Source organism: Urocitellus parryii, chromosome 9 (assembly GCF_045843805.1).
Source record: "Urocitellus parryii isolate mUroPar1 chromosome 9, mUroPar1.hap1, whole genome shotgun sequence".
In the NCBI taxonomy this organism is placed as follows: domain Eukaryota; kingdom Metazoa; phylum Chordata; class Mammalia; order Rodentia; family Sciuridae; genus Urocitellus; species Urocitellus parryii.
Window position 1 is genome coordinate 33,376,347 of NC_135539.1, and position 21,251 is coordinate 33,397,597.

Below are 21,251 nucleotides of genomic sequence, written 5' to 3' on the forward strand. Positions count from 1 at the left end.
TCTACCTGCTTTTTTTCTTCTGCTTGATTTTCCTTAGGATACATGTTCAGCAGCAAATTTACGTCCAGTTCAATGCCTGATCCTAACACAGAACGACTTTTACTGCCATCAAGCTTTCTGATAATTTCTAGCAAATGATGAAGACAAATAAAGGGGATAATTAAGAAAAACAATGTTAAAAGTTTTCACCATTACGTCAAAATGTTTTCTAACAAAATGTGATACAATCATATGAGGAAAAAACTAAGAAAACAGTAGCTACAGGAAACTTCTGTTTTTTGAAGTATCAGACATATTTTCATGAATGGACACATAGATAAAATCAGGCTGATTTGTTTTCAACTGAGTAAATGATCCTACCAGCACTATCAGAAGATTTGCGTTGCCTGTCTATTTGGGCATCATCTACGGGCAGGTCCAGGTAACTTATAAATTCAACTTCAAGATCTGGAAACTGTGCTATGTGGTCATTGAAAAACGGGCCTTCGTACACGCGCCCATTCTTGAAAGTCAATCGACCCTGCAGGTAGAAAACAACATTTTGCAGTTTGGGAAATGTTTCCTTGGGGGAAAAAAACATTGGTGGATGCACATCAAAGGCTCTTTCGAGGGTTTGGAGTTGAGGATTTTTTGTTGTTGTTGTTTTGTTTTGTTTTTGGTACTGGAATTGAACTACGGGGCACTCAACCACTGAGCCACATCCCCAGCCCTATTTTGTATTGTATTGAGAGACAGGGTCTCACTGAGTTGCTTAGTGCCTCACTGTTGCTGAGGCTGGCTTTGAACTCTGGATCCTCCTGCCTCTGCCTCCTGAGCTGCCTGATGGAGCTATTTGTTTTGAAGCTGCCACATACAGCCTGGCTCCTAGGGTATCATATCACTGTGTAAATCCTCTTTCCTCCTCCTCTTCCTGCTGCTTCTTCCCTCCTTCCCTCCTTCCCTCCTCCTTCTCTCCTCTTTCTATACCTACCCCAGAACCTCTCCCCAACTATAAGCCCCTCTACATCACAGAATGGGTCTTATTAAACTATGCACATGACCAGCATAGTGCCCAGGGCACAAGAGGTGCTTCCTGCTGCTTGTCAAAGTTCAATTACTGATTCAGAGGTGGGCAAATGATGCAGTTCAGTGAAATGAAAGACATTTATAGAAGGATTCAGGGAAAAGAATTTCTTTTCTTCTTAGTTTGGCTCATGGGCGTGAAGTCTTGAACCACGCAGCTATCCTGCAGTCATTGGGAAGGGAAAACACAAGAGTGAAGCTGACATGGGGGCAGATGATGTGGAGAGACGAAAGGAAATCCTGATATCAAAAAGTCACCGAATCAAACCAACCTAAGCCCACATTCACAGTAGTCTTTATTATATACGGCACCTCAAACTAGATTGTCTGATACTTTGCAACCCAAACCATCCTCACAAACATACACTCACTCATGAAACACAAACTAAATAACCTCTAAATATCCAGGAAATAGAAAACATGTCAAAAATATTTTTAAATTTATGTAACCACCTTAACAGTAAATTATCTATGCAAAATCGATAATGCAATTTACTGGCCACAAATGAGTCACATTTTACTGCATTTCAGTTGCTCTGTGTAATGTTTCAGATATAATCTTCCCGGGACCCTCACCATGCCGTGTTTTTTATTGGAAACCCATTCTCCCGCATACATGGCTCCACTGGCGTAGTAAAACTTTCCATGTCCATGACGACATCCGTTCACAAACTCTCCTATGTATTCATTTCTTAAAGGATACTGGGAGTTGGGGATTCTCTTGAGAAACCATGTGTGTGTTCCAAAGCCATTCTGAAAAGAAAGTGAGATGCCATCAGAAATGCTCAAAAGACTTCCTCCTTTTACCTGAATTCATTTGAAATTAAGACAAATACAGTGATAACTTGGAGGGCATGAACTTTGGAGCCACACAGACTAGGTTCAATATCAGCTCAGCTACTTACTAGCCAATCTTTTTACCTAAGACAAATTATGTAAGCCTTTAAGGGTTAATATCCATTCATAATAAAAACTGTAAGGAAATTGAGAATTAGCTGGGCATGGCAGTGCCTGTATATCCAGCATCTCAGGAGGCTGAGGCAGGAGGATTGTAAGTTCCAGGCTAGCCTCACCAACTTAGCAAGGCCCTAAGCAACTTAGTGAGACCCCATCTCAAAATAAAACACAAAAAGAATTAAAATAAGAAGAAGAAGAATTATTAAAGAGAGCTTCCTGAACCAGAAAAGGACATCTATGAAAAATCTACAGCTAACATCAACCCTGATGAAAGACTGAATTCTTTCCTAGTAGGATAAAAAATGCCATAAGGATTTCCGTACTTCTATCATAGAGGATGTCCTACCTTGCCAGGTAATACAATAGTAAGAGGGGAAACTCCAGACAGATTAGAAAGACGATATAAAGTTGACTGTACTTGCAAAGATGATTGCCTATATAAACACCACCAAAGAACCTACAAAAAAAGTGAAGCTATTATGTGAGTTTAACAAGGTCCCCATTCCCAGATTAATATATATTAGAAAATTCAAGTTTTATGAACTGATATCAAAGTTTTTCTCTTCTGTGCAGGAAATCCATCATTTGTTTCTTTCTTTCTCTTTCTTTTCACCAGTACTGGGGATTGAAGTCAGGGGTGCTTTACCACTGAGCCGCATCCAAAGCCTTGTTTTATCTTTTTTACATTTAAAATAAATTTTTCCACTTTTCCCTTTTTATTGGCTCTTTTTAGTTATACATAACATTAGGATTCATTTTGACATAACTAAAAAAGCACAGAATATAATTTGTTCTCATTCAGTCACTAGTACTTCCTTTTCTCTCCTCTTCTCCCCCGGGTTCCCTTCCCCTCCACTGATCTTTCTGCTATTTTTAGTTGTTTGGGTTTTTTTTCCTTTTTTTCCAAATATTTATTTTTTAGTTTTTCACAATATCTTTATTTTGTTTTTATGTGGTGCTGAGAATCGAACTCAGTGCTTCACGCATGCTAGGCGAGCGCACTACCACTTGAGCCACATCCCCAGCCCCTGTTTGGGGGTTTTTTATTTTTGTTTTTTAGTTACTATTTTATGGATGTACATGATGATGATATTCACTATGTTATATTCATATGTGCACACAGGAAAGTTAGGTCAGATTCATTCTTCCCTTAACCCTCCTTTCTTCCTCTTCCTCAATTCCCTGCATCTTTATTTTTATTTATTTTCTCAGGGAACTACTGAGGATTGAACTCAGGGGAACTCACCCACTGAGCCACCTCCCCAGGCCTATTCTATATTTTATTTAGAGACAGGGTCTCACTGAATTGTTTAGCACCTCACTTTTGCTGAGGCTGGCTTTGACTTGTAATCCTCTTGTCTCAGACTCCTGAGCCACTAGGATTACAGGCATGTGCCACTGTGCCTGGCTGATCTTTTATTTTGGTGAAATACCTCCGTTTCCCTTCTTCTCTTCCCTCCTCCCCTTATTTTGGACAGGCTTCTGCAGACCAGAGGAAACATTCGACCCTTGACTTTATGAATCTGGCTTATTTCACTTAGCATCTTGTCCTTCATTCCATCCACTTACCAGCAAATGCCATAATTTCATTCTTCTTTATGGCTATATCCATTGTGTATATGTACATTTTCTTTATCCATTCATCTGTTGATCCCACAACTTGGCTATTATGAATTGTGCTACTACAAACACTGATGTGGCCATATCACTATAGTATGCTGATCTTAGATATTTTGAATATGTACCAAAAAGTGGGATAGCTGGGTCATATGGTAGAGATTTTTGAGGAATATGCATATTTCTTTCCAGAGTGGTTGTACTAATTTGCAGTCCCTCCAACAATGAGTGTAATTTTTTTTTTCATATCCTTGCCAACACATTATTACTTGTATTCTTTTTTTTTTTTTTTTTTTTTTTTGGTACCGGGGATTTAACCCAGAGGCACTTTACCACTGAGCCATATCCTGAGCCCTTTTTATTTATTTATTTAAAATAGTCAATGGACCTTTATTTTTATTTATTTATTAAAATATTTATTCTTAAGTTTTTTTTTTAAGGTGGATACAACATCTTTATTTTACATTTACATGGTGCTGAGGGTTGAACCTAGTGCCCCGTGCATGCTAGGCGAGCACTCTACCACTGAGCCACAACCCCAGCCTCTATTTTATTTATTTATTTATATGTGGTGCCAAGAATCAAACCCAGTGCCTCACACATGCCAGACAAGCACTGTACCACTGAGCCACAACCCCAGTCCTTTTTATTTTTGAGAAAGGATCTCACTAACTTGCTTAGGGCCTCACTTAATTGCTGAGACTGGCTTGGAACTTGTGATCCTCCTAGCTCAGCCTCCCAAGTCACTTGCATTACAAGAATGTGCCACTGTGCCTGGCTACTGGTATTCTTGATAACTGACATTCTAATTGGAATGAGATGAAACCTCAGTGTAGTGTTTGATTAGCATTTCCCTGAATGCTAGAGATGTTGAACGTTTTTCCATATATTTTTTTGTCATTTGTATTTTTTCTTTTGAGAAGTGTCTTGTTTAGTCCTTTTGCCCATTTACTAATTGGGTTATTTGGTGGTAAGTTTCTTGAGTTCATTATATATTCTGAATATTAGTCCCTATCTGAGGAGTAGGTGGCAAAGATCTTTTCTCATTCTGTAGGTTCTTTCTTCACACTTTGCTGTGCAGAAGCTTTTTAATTTGATGCCATCCCACTTATTGATTTTGGGGTTTGTTTCTTGTGCTTTAGGAGTCTTTGTAAAGAAGTCAAGCCCTGTGCCAACATGTTGGGAGTGTTGGGCCTATGTTTTCTTCTAGCAGTTGCAGAGTTTCTGGTCCAATTCCTAAGGGGATCAAAGTTGACTTCTGTGCAGGGTGAAAGACAGGGGTCAAGTTCCATTTTTCTATATATGGCCCTTTTTATTTTTTTATTTCAAGACAGAGTCTCACTAAGTTGCCCAAGCTGAACTTGAACTTGCAATCCTCCTGCCTCAGCCTCACAAATTGCTGGGATTACAGGGATGTGTTACCACATCTGGCTGAAAATCCAACATTTCTAAAGTACAAATAATAGTCCCTGCCCTTACAGGAGCCACCTGAATTTATGAAGTTGCCAATGGCAGAATCTAGTAGTGTGACACTATTAGAGAACACTAAATAATAAAACTGCAATTAAAAAAAATACAGTTGAGACCAGTAAAGAATATTTTGAGTTTCTAAATTCAGCAGAGCTTAAATTTTAGATTATTGAACAATATCATTCAAATACCAGGGCTAAGGATGAGTATAGCATCGCTGTGGGTGTGCCGCGCCAAGATGGCCCAGTCCTACCTGGACTCCCCTCTCCCAGGAGCCGGTATACTCCTCATTTGTCGTCAGCCATCTCATCTTGCCTTCCCCGTGGCGCATATTGTCTTCCCACTGGCCTTCATATATGTTTCCAGATTTGTAACTGGAACAAAATAAACCAACAGGCAGCAAGCAGTGACAGAAATCCAGCCCTGGGACCCCAACACTCTTCACTGTGCTGAAGTCCAGCAGGTGGGCATGTGGTCAGTAAAAATTATCATCTTAGGGAGCAGAATAAACACTTTATTAAGCCTACTGATGATATTAAGGTGACAAAGTAGGTAAGAAAGGTTTTTACATGTTTTAGAAATAATTCCCTATCATATGATGACTAGTTAATATTTGTGCCTAAATATTTTAATCATTTTATTAAAACATTAAAAATCCTTTTAGTAAAATATTAGATTCTACATCTGAATCCAAAATCAAGCAAATGTGTCATCATTCTTCAGAAAACATACAACAAATAATGAAGACTGATGATTAATACAAAGAACATAGAAAGACAGTTTCTACCTAAACTGAATTAGTATGTTTAATGTTATTTTTCTAAAATTTTTATGGAATGTTTTCTTCACTTTGGAGATTAATTTAAATATTCCACCTGCTTCGACAGAAAATGTATCCTCTATAATTTCTGCACCTTATCTGTAGGCTAAGTGAGAGTTATTTGGGCCCACACACACTTTTTCACCTACACCCCAAACGTGGCAGTGATCATACCTACCATCTTATTCCCCAGCCCTTTTTGATGTTGTAGACCCAATCTCCCTCGTACCAAGAGGTACCCTCCTGATTGTAATAAATGGAGCCCTAAAACGAATAATATCATGTTTTAAAAATCCAAGCCTCATAACATACTTTTTTAAATGTAAAGATAAAAAATATATAAACTTATAAAACTACACAGAAGACAATGTCACACTTCACATGAGACACAGAAGCTATTAAGTTTCTATTTTACAATCACAAGAATGGCACAGCAAGGGCGAATGAGATATCACAAACCAATTATCCCTCAATAACAAAGTGCCACATTAAGGCAGGAATGAGCACACTCACTGTATTCATCAACTCTTAGTCACAGCCCTGGAGAACCCCATTTTTTTTGGTGCACCTTCCTCATAACTGGAGGTCACTCTTTCACATACCAAAGCCATTTTGTTTTATCCATTTTGACATCTTACCCATTTTGTTGCCTCTGTGTATGAGCAACATGCAGTAAGCTTCCTTTGATGATTCCTGCAAGGCAATGGTTCATGCCACTCTGCAGTGTGTTTGGATCTATGCTGAATGGCCTCTAGTTACCTCATGGCTACTTATCCCTGAGTGTGTGTCCAATCATGCACACACATGTACAGATACACACAAGCAATTTTTCTTTTTAGTTGTAGATGGACACAATACCTTTATTTTATTTATTTATATTTAAAATTTTTATTTATTTTTTTAGTCATGACAGTAGAATGCATTTTGATATATAATTCATACACGGAATGTACATACATCAATCATATTGTCTATTCTATTCTGCTGCCCTTCCTATCCTCCCTACTCCTCCCCTCCTCTCCATCCTTTCTCTCTATCCAATCTAATGTGACACACTTTTTTCTTCCTTTTTCTCATTACAACATCATATATGTATTCTGTATAACAATGAGGTTCTCCTTCCATCTTCTGTGCAACTCCCCTTCTCCCTCTTTTTCCCTCCCACATCTCTTCTCCATTTAGTGGTAGTCTTCTTCTCATGCTCTTCCTCCCTATCCCATTTTTAGTCACCCCCCTTATATACTTACAGGGACACAGCCACATCAATGTTTATAGCAGCACAATTCATAATAGCTAGAATGTGAAACCAACCTAGATGCCCTTCAATAGATGAATGGATTTAAAAAATGTGGCATTTATACACAATGGAATATTACTCAGCACTAAACAATAATAAAATCATGGCATTTGCAGGCAAATGGATGGCATTAGAGCAGATTATGCTAAGTGAAGTTAGCCAATGCCTTAAAAACAAATGCCGAATGTCTTCTATTTTATTTATTTTTATGTGGTGCCGAGGATGGAACCCAGTGCTTCACACATGCTAGGCAAATGTTCAAGCCCTGAGCCAAACTCCAGCTCTTTTGTTTATTTATTTTGGTACTTGGGATTGAACCTAGGGATACTTTGCCACTGAACCACATCCCCAGCCTTCTTTTTTATTTTGAGACTAAATTGCTGAGGGTCTCAATAAGATGCTGAGGTCTAAGTTGCTAAAGTTGGGCTCTGACGTGTGATCCTCCTACCTCAGACTCCTGAGTTGCTAATTATAGACCTGTATACAAAGCCCAGCAATTTTTTTTTTTAATCTTCATTATCCAGCTACCTTGCTCCTTCTTGAAGCCATCCAGGTGCTTCTGACTAGAAGTCACTATCTCCAAATCTCCAGTCTCAATTGACTTGCTATGAGCTTAAGAAATACCCACAACATCACATAAGAGAAAGACAAGCCTGAACAGAGCAGGAGGGCTGAGGTGGGATTTTGAGAGCCTGTGAGGGAAAGCCAGGTGCCAGGTGTCGTATGGATGCAGCCATGCAGCCCTGGCTCACCCCCTCCCCCTCCCTACTCTCCTGGTCTGTGTCCCTTAGGGAAGAAGGTTGGACTAGATCCCTAATCCCTCTCAAACTCACTCTGTTTTGCGTTTGGGTTTTTTGTTTATTTGAAGTGCTGGGGATCAAACCCAGGGCCTTGAATATTTGAAGCAAGTATTCTACTGCTGAACTGCATCTCCAGCCCCATTTTCAACTTAAAACCTAGATATTCCTTTGTGCATGGACTTTGCAAGGCCTTTGGGGGAACTTCCAGTAGTTGGCATATGTCTCATGGAAGGACTTCTTCCGTTTTAGTCCATCTGGTTGTTCCACTTAAAAGGAAAACAGTAGACAGACCAGGCCCCTTCTGGAAGCAGGCCAGAAGCTGGACTTTAATTATCAGTGTTGTTCAGATAAAAAGACTCATAGAGCCAGAATTCTCCAAGGTTTCTCAGAGCTGTTCACAGATCTGCTTCTGTGCTCTGCTTTTTCATATAGCACTACTTGAGGGACCGGCACTGATTTCTGTGGAGCTTCTAAATAATGTGCCAGACTCATTACATTTACTTCTATGAGTCTTAAAATAAACCAGGGTATTTGCCTTATCTTAGTAGGCAGTAATAAAGTATAAGAAGGAAAAGGAAGGGGCTGGGACTGGGGCTGGGGCTCAGCAGTAGAGCGCTCGCCTAGCACATATGAGGCCCTTGGTTCAATCCTCAGCACCACATATAAATAAAAAAATAAAGGTGTTGTGTCCAACTACAACTAAAAAATAAATATTAAAAAAATAAGGAAGGAAGAAAAGAAAAGGAAATAACAAGAGTCTCCCATTGTTTAAAAAACCATGGGTGAATGTTGTACGATCAAGGACTTGGGAATAATACCCTCTCAAATTACATTTTCCAACCTGTTAATGTTCAGATAGTGAGGATTATAATGGCACACTTTTCTTATATATTTTCTAAAACCTACAAGATTTTAAAATTCTAAAAATTGCTGAATTTTATCAACCTATACAAAAGCAAAACAATAATTCCAAAAATAGCAACCGTAGTTAAAAATGAATATGCTCTGCATTGCTGTTGGAGGTATAAAGGGTGCAGCTGTTGTGGAAAACAGTTTGGTGGTTCCTTAAAACATTAAACATAAAGTTACCATATGACCTAGCATCTCCACTTTTGGGTAAATGCCCCCCAGAATTGAATATGAGTACTCAAACCCATCCACATATATTCACAGCTGCATTGTTCATAATAGTCAAGATGAAAATAGCCCAAATGTCCATCAACAGATGAATGGACACATTATGATCAATACTTACAATGGAAGATTACTCAGCCATAATAGAATGAAGTGCTGCCACATGCTAGGACATGGATGAACCTCAAAAACATGCCAAGTGAAAGCAGCCTGACACAAAGGTCACATGTCATATGATTCCATTTATATAAAATGTCCGGCAAATCCATAGTGACAGAAAGCAGATGAGGGACTACAAGGGTACATGGAAAGGCAGCAATGGGGAGCAACTACCTAATGGGCAAGAGATTTTATTTTTGGGTGATGAAAATGTTTGCAACTAGACAGTGGTGATGGTTGCATAGCATTACGAATGGACTTAGTGACACTGAACTGTGACTTTAAAATGATTAATTTTATGTCATGTGAACACCCCCAACACTTCCCACCCACCATGTCTGCACAGCCTGTGCACAGATGGTACCTCCACCCACCTTCCCGTGTCTCTTGCCTTGGCACCAGTGGCCGACGTAGGATACAGGCTGTGTGCTGCACTTGAACATCCCAAATCCGTTCCTCATGCCGTTCACCACTTCCCCTTCATACATGCTGCCATCTGGCCAAGTGTACACGCCATGGTTCATAGGAATGTTCTTCACAAAATCCCCCTAAGGCAAAATGTCTGTTAGGGGGATGAGAAGGCGGCAGTGCAGGGCCCTCTTATCCTGTGGGCTGTTGGAGACCAAACCCCTGATACTGCCCCTGCCCCTCTTCCATGGGAAGCTGGACATGCCCCTAGCTTCCTCTCTTCTCCCTCCTCTGCATTCCCTGTTCTCTCTCACCTGATCCTCCTCTGTAAGGAAGTGCAGGGAGAACAAAGTATAGGAAGGCTGTGTAGACAAATCTTCAGGGGGTGAGCTGGTGATATGGTAAAGAGGCAGCTGCCAGCCCTGACCTTGGGACTTCAGATTCTTTACGCCTGCCTAGAAGTAGGTTCATTCCCTGTTCTCTCCACACGTGACGCAGTGATTGATCACCAGTGGAAACTCCTCCTTCTATCTGTGATCATCACAATGTACTGCAGGCACATCTTTAGAGAATCTACCCTGCGTGGACTGGGATGTCTGCTGGGCACAGTACTATTCACCATGGCTTAGGCCAACAGATTCTCTTCCAGGAATCTGAAATTACTGGATGTTGCCATCAGCGAGGAGAGAACACAGTGCTGCCTGATTGGCCACTAGCCAGATGCTACCGCCTGGTCTCCCTGCCTGAGGAACTCTAGTGAGAGCCCCAACCCCACCCACAAAGACATCTGACTGGGCTGATGCAGGGATCTGTGCCTGGAAGGAGGAGTCCTTAACCCCTGAGAATTTCCAGAGGCAATGAAGCAGAGGGGTCTCCATGCCAAATTGCCATTTGAATCAAAAATCTTGAATGTTGGCCACGAACTAGAGGTGGATGTCGTGTAGGAATGGAGAACCCCAGAAAAGCTGGCCCCAGACCAATAAGGTTGAACCCCTCCTTTGCTCTCCTTGCACCTCTGCAGCCTGCCTCCCACTATTCAGCTCCTGCCTAAATATGACTGTTTCTGTCCTTGATTAGCTCTTATTTGAATAAGTGCATCACATGCCTGTATTTTAAATGTCTTCATTACCATTTATAAACACCACTGTGTTAGTAGCTCTGAAATGGAGATTTTTAGAACAGCAGTTTGAGCACTCACACTTTGTGGGTGGGAGTTGGAACTGGCACACTGTCTTGGAGAACAAATCTGTCCTAGCAGTCAATTTAAAAACACATATTCCCCCACAACCTGGCAAGTTGGGTTAAGTAAAATCCAGATAATGGAATACATGTAGCCAGTAAAAATATACCTAGTTGTCTGGATATTGTTTGCTCACTAAAAAATAAAGTCATAGAAGAGAATGTATAATAAACTCTGTATTTGTAAAAAGTAGGGGGGAATAAATACATATGTGTTCTGTACATGAAAAGAACACATAAAATACCTCTAGAGCTACAAACAGAACCAGTTACAACAATTCCTGGCACCATGCAGTCACTAAGTTACTCTACCCTTTGATTCTGTGTATTGTTTTAAATCTGTGCTAAATTACTTTATGAAAATAATATGTCTAGTTGTGGGGGCATGATCATGAAATTTCATAATTGCACTTTAGAACTGTAATTATCATATGCTTTACCTCATACTTCAATCCGTCAGCCCAAATGTAAGTCCCTTGTCCATGCATGAATCCTTCTGAAAACATACCCTTCAAAACAAAATAACAGCAAACCCTCAGAATGAAACTTGGTTTTAAGCACCTACTACCACAGGCACAGTTACTTAGAGTGGAGCCTTGTCACTCTCTCCCTGTAGGAACATGCCGGCATCACAGCAGCAACAGCAGCAACATGAGAGCCGGAGTCTGAGCCAGCATGGCATGGGGGTCCACCCTGTCCTAAAAGGGATCTAAAGAGGGATCCCCAAATACCCAGTTCTCTAAAATGTACACCAGGCAATCTGAGTGTCCTGTGTAAGTTGCTAGAAAACAGTATAGTTCAAAACAATTCAAAATTTTTGGTTTTATCACCAAAAATTTTAAAATTTTTAAAAAATTATTTTAACTAGGTAGACAATTACAACCATCATCTGAATATCAGACTTTATTACATTCATAAATTTTATGCTCTTGCCCGTTTTCCTTTACTGGGAATCACCAATGTGTGTCCTGAGCCACATATATGTGTACATATACTGTCCCTCAGTATCCATGGGGGTTTGGTTCTTGTGACCTTGCAGCTCTGCCACTGCAGCTTTTATTAAAACTGAGGGTTTTTTTCCTTTCTTCTTCTCCCTCTTTCCCCTCCCTAAGGGAAAATAAGATTATCCTTTTTCCCATCCTAGATCACATTATCTGTCTTTGAGTACACACACTAGAGGAATAAAGTAATTCACACCTTGAGACTGACCTGGACAAGATGATCTAAGACACAGCTACCTCTCAGGGCCAAAAGTAGATTATAATCCCTGACAGGGCACACCTAGAATGGAACCTTTAAATTACCTCTTTAAAAACCCTCAGTTTCCCCTGAGGGGGAGATTCACAACTTCAAGAACAAAAGTCCTCTGTGTTTCTCCTTTACTAGCAGAGAAATAAAACTTTATTTTCCTTTTTTTCCTCAAAACCTTGTCTTCATTATTATATTGGCACTGTGGACAAAAACCAAGCTTTTGGTAACACCAGGACCAAAGTCCTTCATATAAAATTATAGAGTATGTACATGTGATCTAACCACACCCTCTATACATTTTATTTACTTGGTGCTAAGGATTAAACCCAGGGCCTCATGCATACTAAGCTGAGCTCAACCACTGAACTATGTCTCAACCCCCTTCTATATATTTTAAATAATCTCTAGATTACTGGTAATACCTAATGCAATGTAAATGCTAAGTGACCAGCTATTAAACTCTATTACTTAGGAAACAATGACAAGAAAAAATATCTATACTTGCTCAATACAGACACAATTTTTTTCCAGAATACTTTCCATCTGTGGTTGACTAAATATGTGGATGCAGACCCCATGAACATGGCAGGCCAGCTATAGCACTGCTAGTATAGTCTAATGTTGACACATAAGAATAGTCACAAAAAACAACATAGCTGAATGTCTAAGTGCAATCAGAGTAAACAATGATAAAATTACACCCAGACCCTGCTGAAAATCATCTAGTCAGAGGCCAGGTGGGTGAAGGGAGCCTAAACAAAGAGTGTCTGCACAAAACAGAACTCAGACGCTGCTATGTATGAATGGGGGTTACCTGCAGGCTTGTTAAAATGCAGATTGCTGGACACACTTGGGGCTCCCACTCCACTTCTCAGCAGGTCTGAGCGGAGCCCCAGAATGTGCATTTCTAAAACATTCCCAGGTGATGCATGTGCTGCAGTAGGGACCACACTTTGAGAACTAATGCCCTAACCTGGCCAGCAAGAATACATTTCAGAATCAATCCAGGTTAACTCACCACAGACAGGGCTGGCAGGCAGGAGTGCAGCCCAGAAATGTCATACTGCAGTCTATGATCCTGTTTTGTCCTATGGAATCAATTCAATGTGTCACACCAGCCAGCATTTTTACTTTAAAAAACTAAAAAATAATCAGCCCGTATTCACATACTAAGGGTGCTGTTTTCTAGAATGCTGGCTTTCACTATCTTTACACACATACACACACATGTACACTAGGAATTGTGATCTGAAAATGTGACAAAGCCTGATCTCACCCACCTGAAGCCTGGGGCTGAGTCTCTGGGTCTATCCCTTACCTGGAAAGAGCTTAATGGTAACACCGCTCTCAGGCCTCAGGGATTCAATGTTCTAGGAATTGAAAATCTCTATTGATGCATGAAACATGAGCCACCTTGATGTAAACCAAAACAGAGGGGGAAGTCACTGCACTGCTCTCAGTATGTTTATAGGGGTGGCCTAAACCAATCCAAGAGCAAAAATCTAACTAGAAACTCACATTGCTAAAAACTTTTTTTTTTTTTTTTTTTTTTTAGGGCTAAGTATAGCTCAGTGATAGAACATTTGCCTAGCATGTGAAAGGCCTTGGGTTTACTCTCTAGCCCCACAAGTAATAATAATTATTTTTTTAAAGTTGGGTTGTTGACCTGTAGTCCCAACTATCCAGGAGGCTGCAGCAGGAGGATTATTTGAACCCAGGAGTTTGGGGTCAGCCTGGGCAACATAGTGAGACTCCATCTCAAAAACAAAAACAAACAGAAAACAATTTAAAGAAAATCCAGCAATGATTGCTTTTTGTCAAAATCATTTGGGTCTTGGGAAAACATGGCAAGTTTACAAATCAAGTAGCTGGCAGTGCAGGCCGAGGAAATGGAGAGTGTTGCTTCCCCCCCTCAGTGGAAGGACAGGGAAGGAAGCCAGCTTCCACAGCAGAAGGCAGCCATGCTCTTTGCACACACCTAGTAATAGACTAAGAGCACCTGGGACAGAAAGGGCAGTCAAGGGCAAAGTGGCTCATGCCTACAATCCCAGCAGCTGGAGAGGCTGAGGCAGGAAGATCAAAGTTAAAAGTCAGCTTTAGCAATTTAGCAAGGCCCTAGGCAACTCAGCGAGACCATTTCTAGATGATTAAAAAAATGGGGGGCCAGGGGATGTGGCTGAGTGATTAAGCATCCTTGGGTTCAATCCCTGGTACCAAAAAAATGAAAGGAAAGAAAGAAAGAAAGAAGGAAAGAAGGGCAGTCTTATTCCTCCCAGCAAAGAGGTCTAGTCTAAGATAGCCCCTAGGTGTGAGCTGAAGCAGGGATGGAGCAGGGGTGTGAACTGCTAGATAAACAATGCTGCAAAAGGCCTGCAGAGACAGGTGTGGTGGAGACATCTGTAATCCCAGCGCCTCAGAAGGCTGAAGCAGGAGGATTGTGAGTTCCAAGCCAGCCTTAGTGAGGCCCTAAACAACTCGGCAAGACCCTGTCTCAAAATAAAATACAAAAAAAGGTCTTCAGATGTGACTCAGTGGGTAAGCCATCCTAGGTTCAATCCCTAGTACCAAAAGAAAAAAAAAAAAAAAGTCTGCAGAGAAGAGAAGACCCTGACCAAAATAAGTGAAGCCCTGTGGATGCCAGGAGGCAGACACAGGCCAGAGGGGGCAATCATTTAGTGAAGAGTATTCAGTCACAAAAAGGTGCTCCTGAATAGCTTTTATGACAAAGAAAAATAAACACAAATGTTAAGGGGGAAAAAAATCAAGGTACTAACACTCAAACTTTCTGGCCTCAGCTACAGAAATTTGTTCTCCTATAATAAGCACACGTTTTTTTAAATGTCTGGTAACATTTAAAAAAATTTTTTTATAGTTGTAGATGGACAACATACATTTATTTTATTTGTTCATTTTTTTGTGGTGCTGAGGATAGAACCCATGCTAGGCAAGTGCTCTGCCACTGAGTTACAGCCCCAGCCCCAGCCCCAGCACACATTTCTATTACCATGTGAATGAATATTAGATAAATATCTTCATTGTGATGTTATTGCAAAGGAAAAAAGCAAAAGCTCTCCAAAAGTATCCAACAACTATGTAATTAGTTATGACTAGCAAATTAGAACACTACACAATATCAAAAAACAACAGGAGGATGGGAATTTAGTGCTTAATGGGTACAGTCTCAGTGTCATTTTGGAATGACAAAAAAGATCAAGAGGTGGGTGATAATGATAGTTGCATAACAATATGAATGTACTTAATGCCACTGGGCAGTCCACTTAAAATAATGCTATGTATATTTCACAGTAAAACCATTTATGAAAACCATGCAGCAAGCTGAGCATGGTGGTGCACACCTATAACCCCAGTAACTCAGGAGGTTGAGGCAGGAAGATCACAAGTTCAAAGCCAGCCTTGGCAACTTAGCAAGACCCTGTCTCAAAATAAAAAATAAAAAGGGCTGGGGATGTAGCTCAGTGGTTAAGCAACCTTAGGTTAAATCCCCAGGACCAAAAGAAAGAAAAAGAAAACCATGCAGAAATAGATTCACAAATGAAAAAGAAAATTCAAAATGTTACCAATGAAAGTAATATGCCACATAAAAATAATGATATATCCATTAATAGAAACATGACAAATGGAAAACATTCATGGCAAAATGATGGAAATACTGAGATTTTATTCTTCATCACAATTGGCCTCTATGTCCATGGCTTCTAAGTCTGTAAATGGAACTGACCTCAGATGGATATCTACTATGCTGACATCTACTATGTAGCCAGGCCTACTGTGGTTGCACCTGTACTAAAGACACATCTTTTTTCTTGTCACTCTTCCCTAAATGATACAGTATAACATCCATTTACCTAACATTTATGTTACATATTGTAAGTCATCTAGACATGATTTAAAGTATCTGTGTATGTATGTGTGTGTGTGTGTGTATATATATATATATATATATATATATATATACACAAATACTATTTTATATAAGGGATCTGAGCATTCTAGGATTTGGGTATCTGAGGGGATCTGGAACCAATCCTCCATGATCACCAAGGGACAACTGTTTTTGCTTTAATGATATTCTTAGAACAATAGATAAAAATCAGAGGGAAAAAAAAATCTAAAGTGACCATTTCAGTTACCTTAGGCCACATTTTTACCTTAAAAATGTAGCATAGATTCAGGCTAAAATCAGCATGAAGTATTTCCAATTCCTTTTGAAGAATCAATGGATCTTTGGGAAACCTTGCAAATTAAAACATATGACCTCACACCTTCCTCCTCACCCTGCAAGTTCCAGCAGAGACTCACATGGTAGGTACAACCACCTTGAAAGACTGCAGAGCCTTCTCCTTCGTACAGTCCTCGGACTTTCTCTCCTTCATAGCTACAAAGAAATAAAGCTCAAAGTAATGAGTGATGTGAATAAACCTACATGACAGTGGGTTAAATTGTATAGTTGAAATATACAGTAGAGGTTACCAGGGGCTTGGGGAGGAGTGGGGGACATGGACTTAGTGTTAAATGGATATTTGGGAAGATGAACAAGTTCTGGAAATAGAGCCAGATGATGTAACTGTTCTTAATGAAATTTAAACACCATAACTGTACTTAATGCCATTGAATTATACACTTTATATGGTCAAAACTGTAAATTTTATATTATGTATACTTTACCATAATAAAAATGTTTAAAATTTAAAAAGCAAAAAGACCTATTCTGGACATGGATACAACAGAGTGTGCTGATGAGATAGCTTTGGGAAAGGGAGGTTTTAAGAACAGTGCCCAGATTTTTAGTTCAGAACCAAAAGTATAATGTGTGATTTGTCACACAGTTCACCTGGCATAAATGAGAAGAAAACAAATGAGCCTGTGATGGGTGTGACCAAATTTGATTTCTTCCAAGAATCCAAGGAAATTAAACTTCAGAAAAATTCATGAACATAATTCAATACATCAGCAAACTAAAAAAAAAATCCAAACATTTGATAAATTTTACCAATTATTTCTAAAAATTATTCTAACATAATATGAGAAAGCTACTTAAACATAATAGACCAATGAAAAAATAACAGCATGCATGATTTTTAAGAGATGAGAAACAATTCCAATTCAGGAACATGAACAAGATTCCAGTTTGTTTTGCTTTTTTTTTTAAACTCGGGGGCATTCTACCACTGAGCCATACCCTCAGCCTTAGTGTGTATTTTATTTAGAGATAGGATCTCACTGAGTTGCTTAGCACCTTGCCATTGCTGAGGCTGGCCTCAAACTTGCAATCCTCCTGCCTCTGCCTCTCAAGCCGCTGGGACTACAGGAGTGCTACTATGCCCAGCAAGATGCCAGCTTTTACCACCAATTATTCAATACCCATTTTAGAATTTCTAGTTAATGCAAAAGTTAAGAAATTTAAACAACTGATGTAAATGCTGAAGAAATATAAAATAGAAAATTATGTGATTATTTACCTATAAAATCCAAATGACTTTATGGTAATAAATGAGAGCAGGAGGGGTGTAGCTCAGTGATAGAGCACTTGCCCAGCACACAGAAGGCCCTGGGTTCCATCCCCAAAACAAAACTCAAAAAAAAAAAAAAAAAAAAAAGAAAAAGAAAAAGAAAAAAAAAACATAATTAACAAGAGTGGTAGGAAGAGGAGAATTGGAATAGGGTGGAAGGGGACAATTAACTTTTTATCATATATTGAATTATTTCACTTGTCATAAGATGCATACATAGCTTCAGGAATTAACAACAATAAATTTAAAAAATATATAAAGGATTTGGAAGAGTTCCTAACAGCCCCATATGGTGGTATCAAGGACACCTTCCCTGGCTCCCAGAGCACATATATATCCAGGAGCTCTGGTTGGGAGCCTCCCCCTGCTGTGTCAGGACACTCTATCCTATGGCTCCTGTCTCAAGGTAATTGCAGGCCCCACCTTCCCAAACCAACTCAGTACACACTGCTCTGAGCTTCTCTCAAAATAGCCCACCAGAGAACACAATCCTACACTGCCTACACTGACTATGTTCAATACTTTTTAATATCCCTCTAGAGTGCTCAGCTATAGCTGGGAGTGGGCACACAGTGGAGAGTAAACAGCTGCTGGCATCATGCAGATTGTGAATCTTGACTGAGCACCTACCGGGCCTGAGGCCAGGTATGTAAAGTTCTGGTTACATCTCAGCTCTTGAGGAATTCAACCAGGCAGAGAAGCTGAGGGCGAATAAGCCAATTACAATGACACATACATCATATGTATGCATGTAATGTAAAGTAGTAAGTAAAGTGATACATAACAGAAAATAGTAACTATGATTAAAGGACTTTAAATTTCAAAGGGCTGGGGGTATAGCTCAGTGGCAGAGCACTTGCTTAGCATGCACAAGGCCCTAGGTTTCAATCACAGCACCAATAAACAAAAAAAGTGCTGAAAAGTTTGGCCCTTGAAGAGCAGGTGGGATTTGTTTCTGTTCCCAGAAACAAGGGAAAACACTCCAGCCAGGGCAGTTGGAGAAGCAAAAACAGAACCAAATGGAATCAGTAGGAAATTGAGGTGGACCTCCCTGTTGGGTAGGGAAGGGTGAAGTGGGCCAGGGTCAGACTGTAGAGCTCAGTGGTTTCATTCTGTACTCAATGGAAAAACCTCAAGAGATGGTAAGGAAGAGGAATTTAGAGACTAGCCTCCACATAGCTCATGATTTTCACCTTGTATTCATACCCACATGGAATACCACTGACCTATGTGACCACTAGGCTATTGTAGAGAGCAAGAGGGTGATTTCTGAGACTGGGTCTTGGAATGTGTCATAGAAGATATACCGTAGCTTCTGCCTTTAGATCACTCTCTAGGGAAAACCAGGTGCCATGTCAGGGACTCAGAGGCCCTACAGAGAATGGACCATGTAATCAGGAAATGGGGTCAGGCCTCCTGTCAACAGCCATAGGAGTGAATTCCTTTGAAAGCAGATATGCAGGCTTTCAAGCTTTCACATGACAGCATCCAGGGTCAACACCTCAACTGCAACCTCATGAGACCTCAGCTGTGGGAATCCTGAACCCAGAAACCACATGAAGTAGCTGCAAGCTGCCAAGTTTGGGATATCTGTTACACAGTGGTGGTTAACTAGTACAGGGAGAAATGTAGACAGCCCTGCATTAGGAAGGTAAATCTAAACAGGAGGCCTCAGGAGAGGCACTGGAAGCAGTCTAGGAAATGTCAGATCACTCTGACAAGAAGGAATAAGGTCTATGCCGAGGGAAATGACTAAGGAGAGGAGTGGAGGGAAAAGAAATGTGACAGGCATGGGGAGGACAGTTCTGCTGTGTCAGGCCAGGAAGATTGTGGAAGACTGTGTTGCCATTACAGAAATGGGAACAATAGAGAAAGTTACAACTAAAAGAAAAAGAATGACATTCCCAGCAACCTGCTAAGGTGGGTATTCTCATATTCCCCAGTTGAGGACCTGAGGCTCAGCAAGACTCTAGGATGGATGGGGTCAATGTCACAGAGCCAAGGCTCAAAGCCGGACTCATCTTAAGCCCTGCAGTCTGTACTTCTGGACAGGGGAGTTTGGAGGAAGTTAAAAATTTGAATCTGATGGGGCTGAGGTTGAGGCTCAGCGGTAGAGTGCTTGCCCAGCATGTGCGAGGCCCTGGGTTCAATCCTCAGCACCACATAAAAATAAATAAATAAAGGTATAAAAAATATATAAGAAAAAATTTGAATCTGAAATTCTAGAACAGAACTAAAGAAAGTAGTTTTATACAGTCATCCAGGGAGATTTTAGGTAAAGCTACAATGAGAGAAGAGATTGCCTAGAGAGGACATAAAAGTGATACAAAAGGGAGTCTGGAAAACGCAGCCCCCAGAAACCTCAATGGGGCAAATCCAGCACCACAAAAAAGATCACACAAAGACAGAGCCTAAAGAGTGGTTTTCAGAGGTGGGACAATTATGTGATGATCATAAAAATGTATGAGGATTCACAGGCTTGCAGTGAAGCACGCTTTTGAGAAACACCTGATTCACAGCATTCAATCCTGCCCCGCCCTGTGAAAGTCACCTTTCCACTATGAGTTTAGTCAGAATGGGTTCTTCATACTGAGTGGCATCTTCACTCTGTTGAAGAGCTTTAGACTCTCTTTTGGGTAATGGTTCCTTAAGTGGCAATTCCAGTGCCTGGATGCCACTTGGGGGCGGTTCTTGCCTAAGAGCACTGCCATCTTGCTTGGAAAACTCTGGAAACTCTGAGCCAGAAGAGGGAGAATGGGCTGACTTATCTCCTTTTTTGTCTGCTTTTTTCTTTTCTTTCACCATTGCCTTTGGAAGTCCTAGAGTTTATATATAAATATCCAATGGGTCCTTCAGTTGATAGCTGTCTGTTTTAAAGCCTGATGAGTTTTATCTGAAAAATAAAAATTATGCCTCTAAATACTTGGAAGTCTCACTTATAAAAACTTAGCCTTATAACAGTATCATTATCATTCTCCTAAAACCTGAGAAAATAATTACAAGTATCACCAGGTTTTTTTTAATAAAAAAAAAATACAATCTCAACATCACACTGGTGGTTCCTGAAATTTTTAGCACTGGAACCCCAGCTAACATGCTTTATTTTTCTATTAGTACCGCAATAAGAATAATCCTATATGCAAAAATGACTACCTGGTGGCTGGAGTGTGGCTCAGCAGTAGAGCCTCCCACGTGTAAGGCACTGGGCTCGATTCTCAGAACCACATAAAAGTAAATAAAATAAAAATATTGCATCCATGTGTAACATTTTTAAAAATGACTACCTAGCCCCTAAGATCTTACATGCTGTCAAATCATACGTTAAGAGCCCCTCTCCTAATGTGAGCATTGTGAAGCGTTCAAGAGTTGGGGTATGGGCTGGAGATGTGGCTCAGCGGTAGCGCGCTCGCCTGGCATGCGTGCGGCCCGGGTTCGATCCTCAGCACCACATACCAACAAAGATGTTGTGTCCGCCGAGAACTAAAAAATAAATATTAAAAAAAATT

The 21,251-nt window shown here is 40.3% G+C and overlaps 1 protein-coding gene across 1 annotated transcript in view; it reads right to left on the reverse strand.

Annotated features, from left to right (window-relative positions):
- Window positions 1–20,550, reverse strand: part of Rsph10b (radial spoke head 10 homolog B) — a 45,694-nt gene extending 25,144 nt beyond the window's left edge. The window contains exons 1-9 of the mRNA XM_026404217.2: window positions 20,297–20,550; window positions 16,535–16,610; window positions 11,404–11,472; window positions 9,691–9,864; window positions 6,105–6,190; window positions 5,360–5,480; window positions 1,639–1,815; window positions 361–520; window positions 6–127 (exon numbers count right to left, since the gene is read on the reverse strand). Coding sequence (XP_026260002.1) covers window positions 6–127; window positions 361–520; window positions 1,639–1,815; window positions 5,360–5,480; window positions 6,105–6,190; window positions 9,691–9,864; window positions 11,404–11,472; window positions 16,535–16,610; window positions 20,297–20,550 — 1,239 coding nt within the window. The remainder of the gene's footprint in view (window positions 1–5; window positions 128–360; window positions 521–1,638; window positions 1,816–5,359; window positions 5,481–6,104; window positions 6,191–9,690; window positions 9,865–11,403; window positions 11,473–16,534; window positions 16,611–20,296) is intronic.
- Window positions 20,551–21,251: the final 701 nt, after the last annotated feature.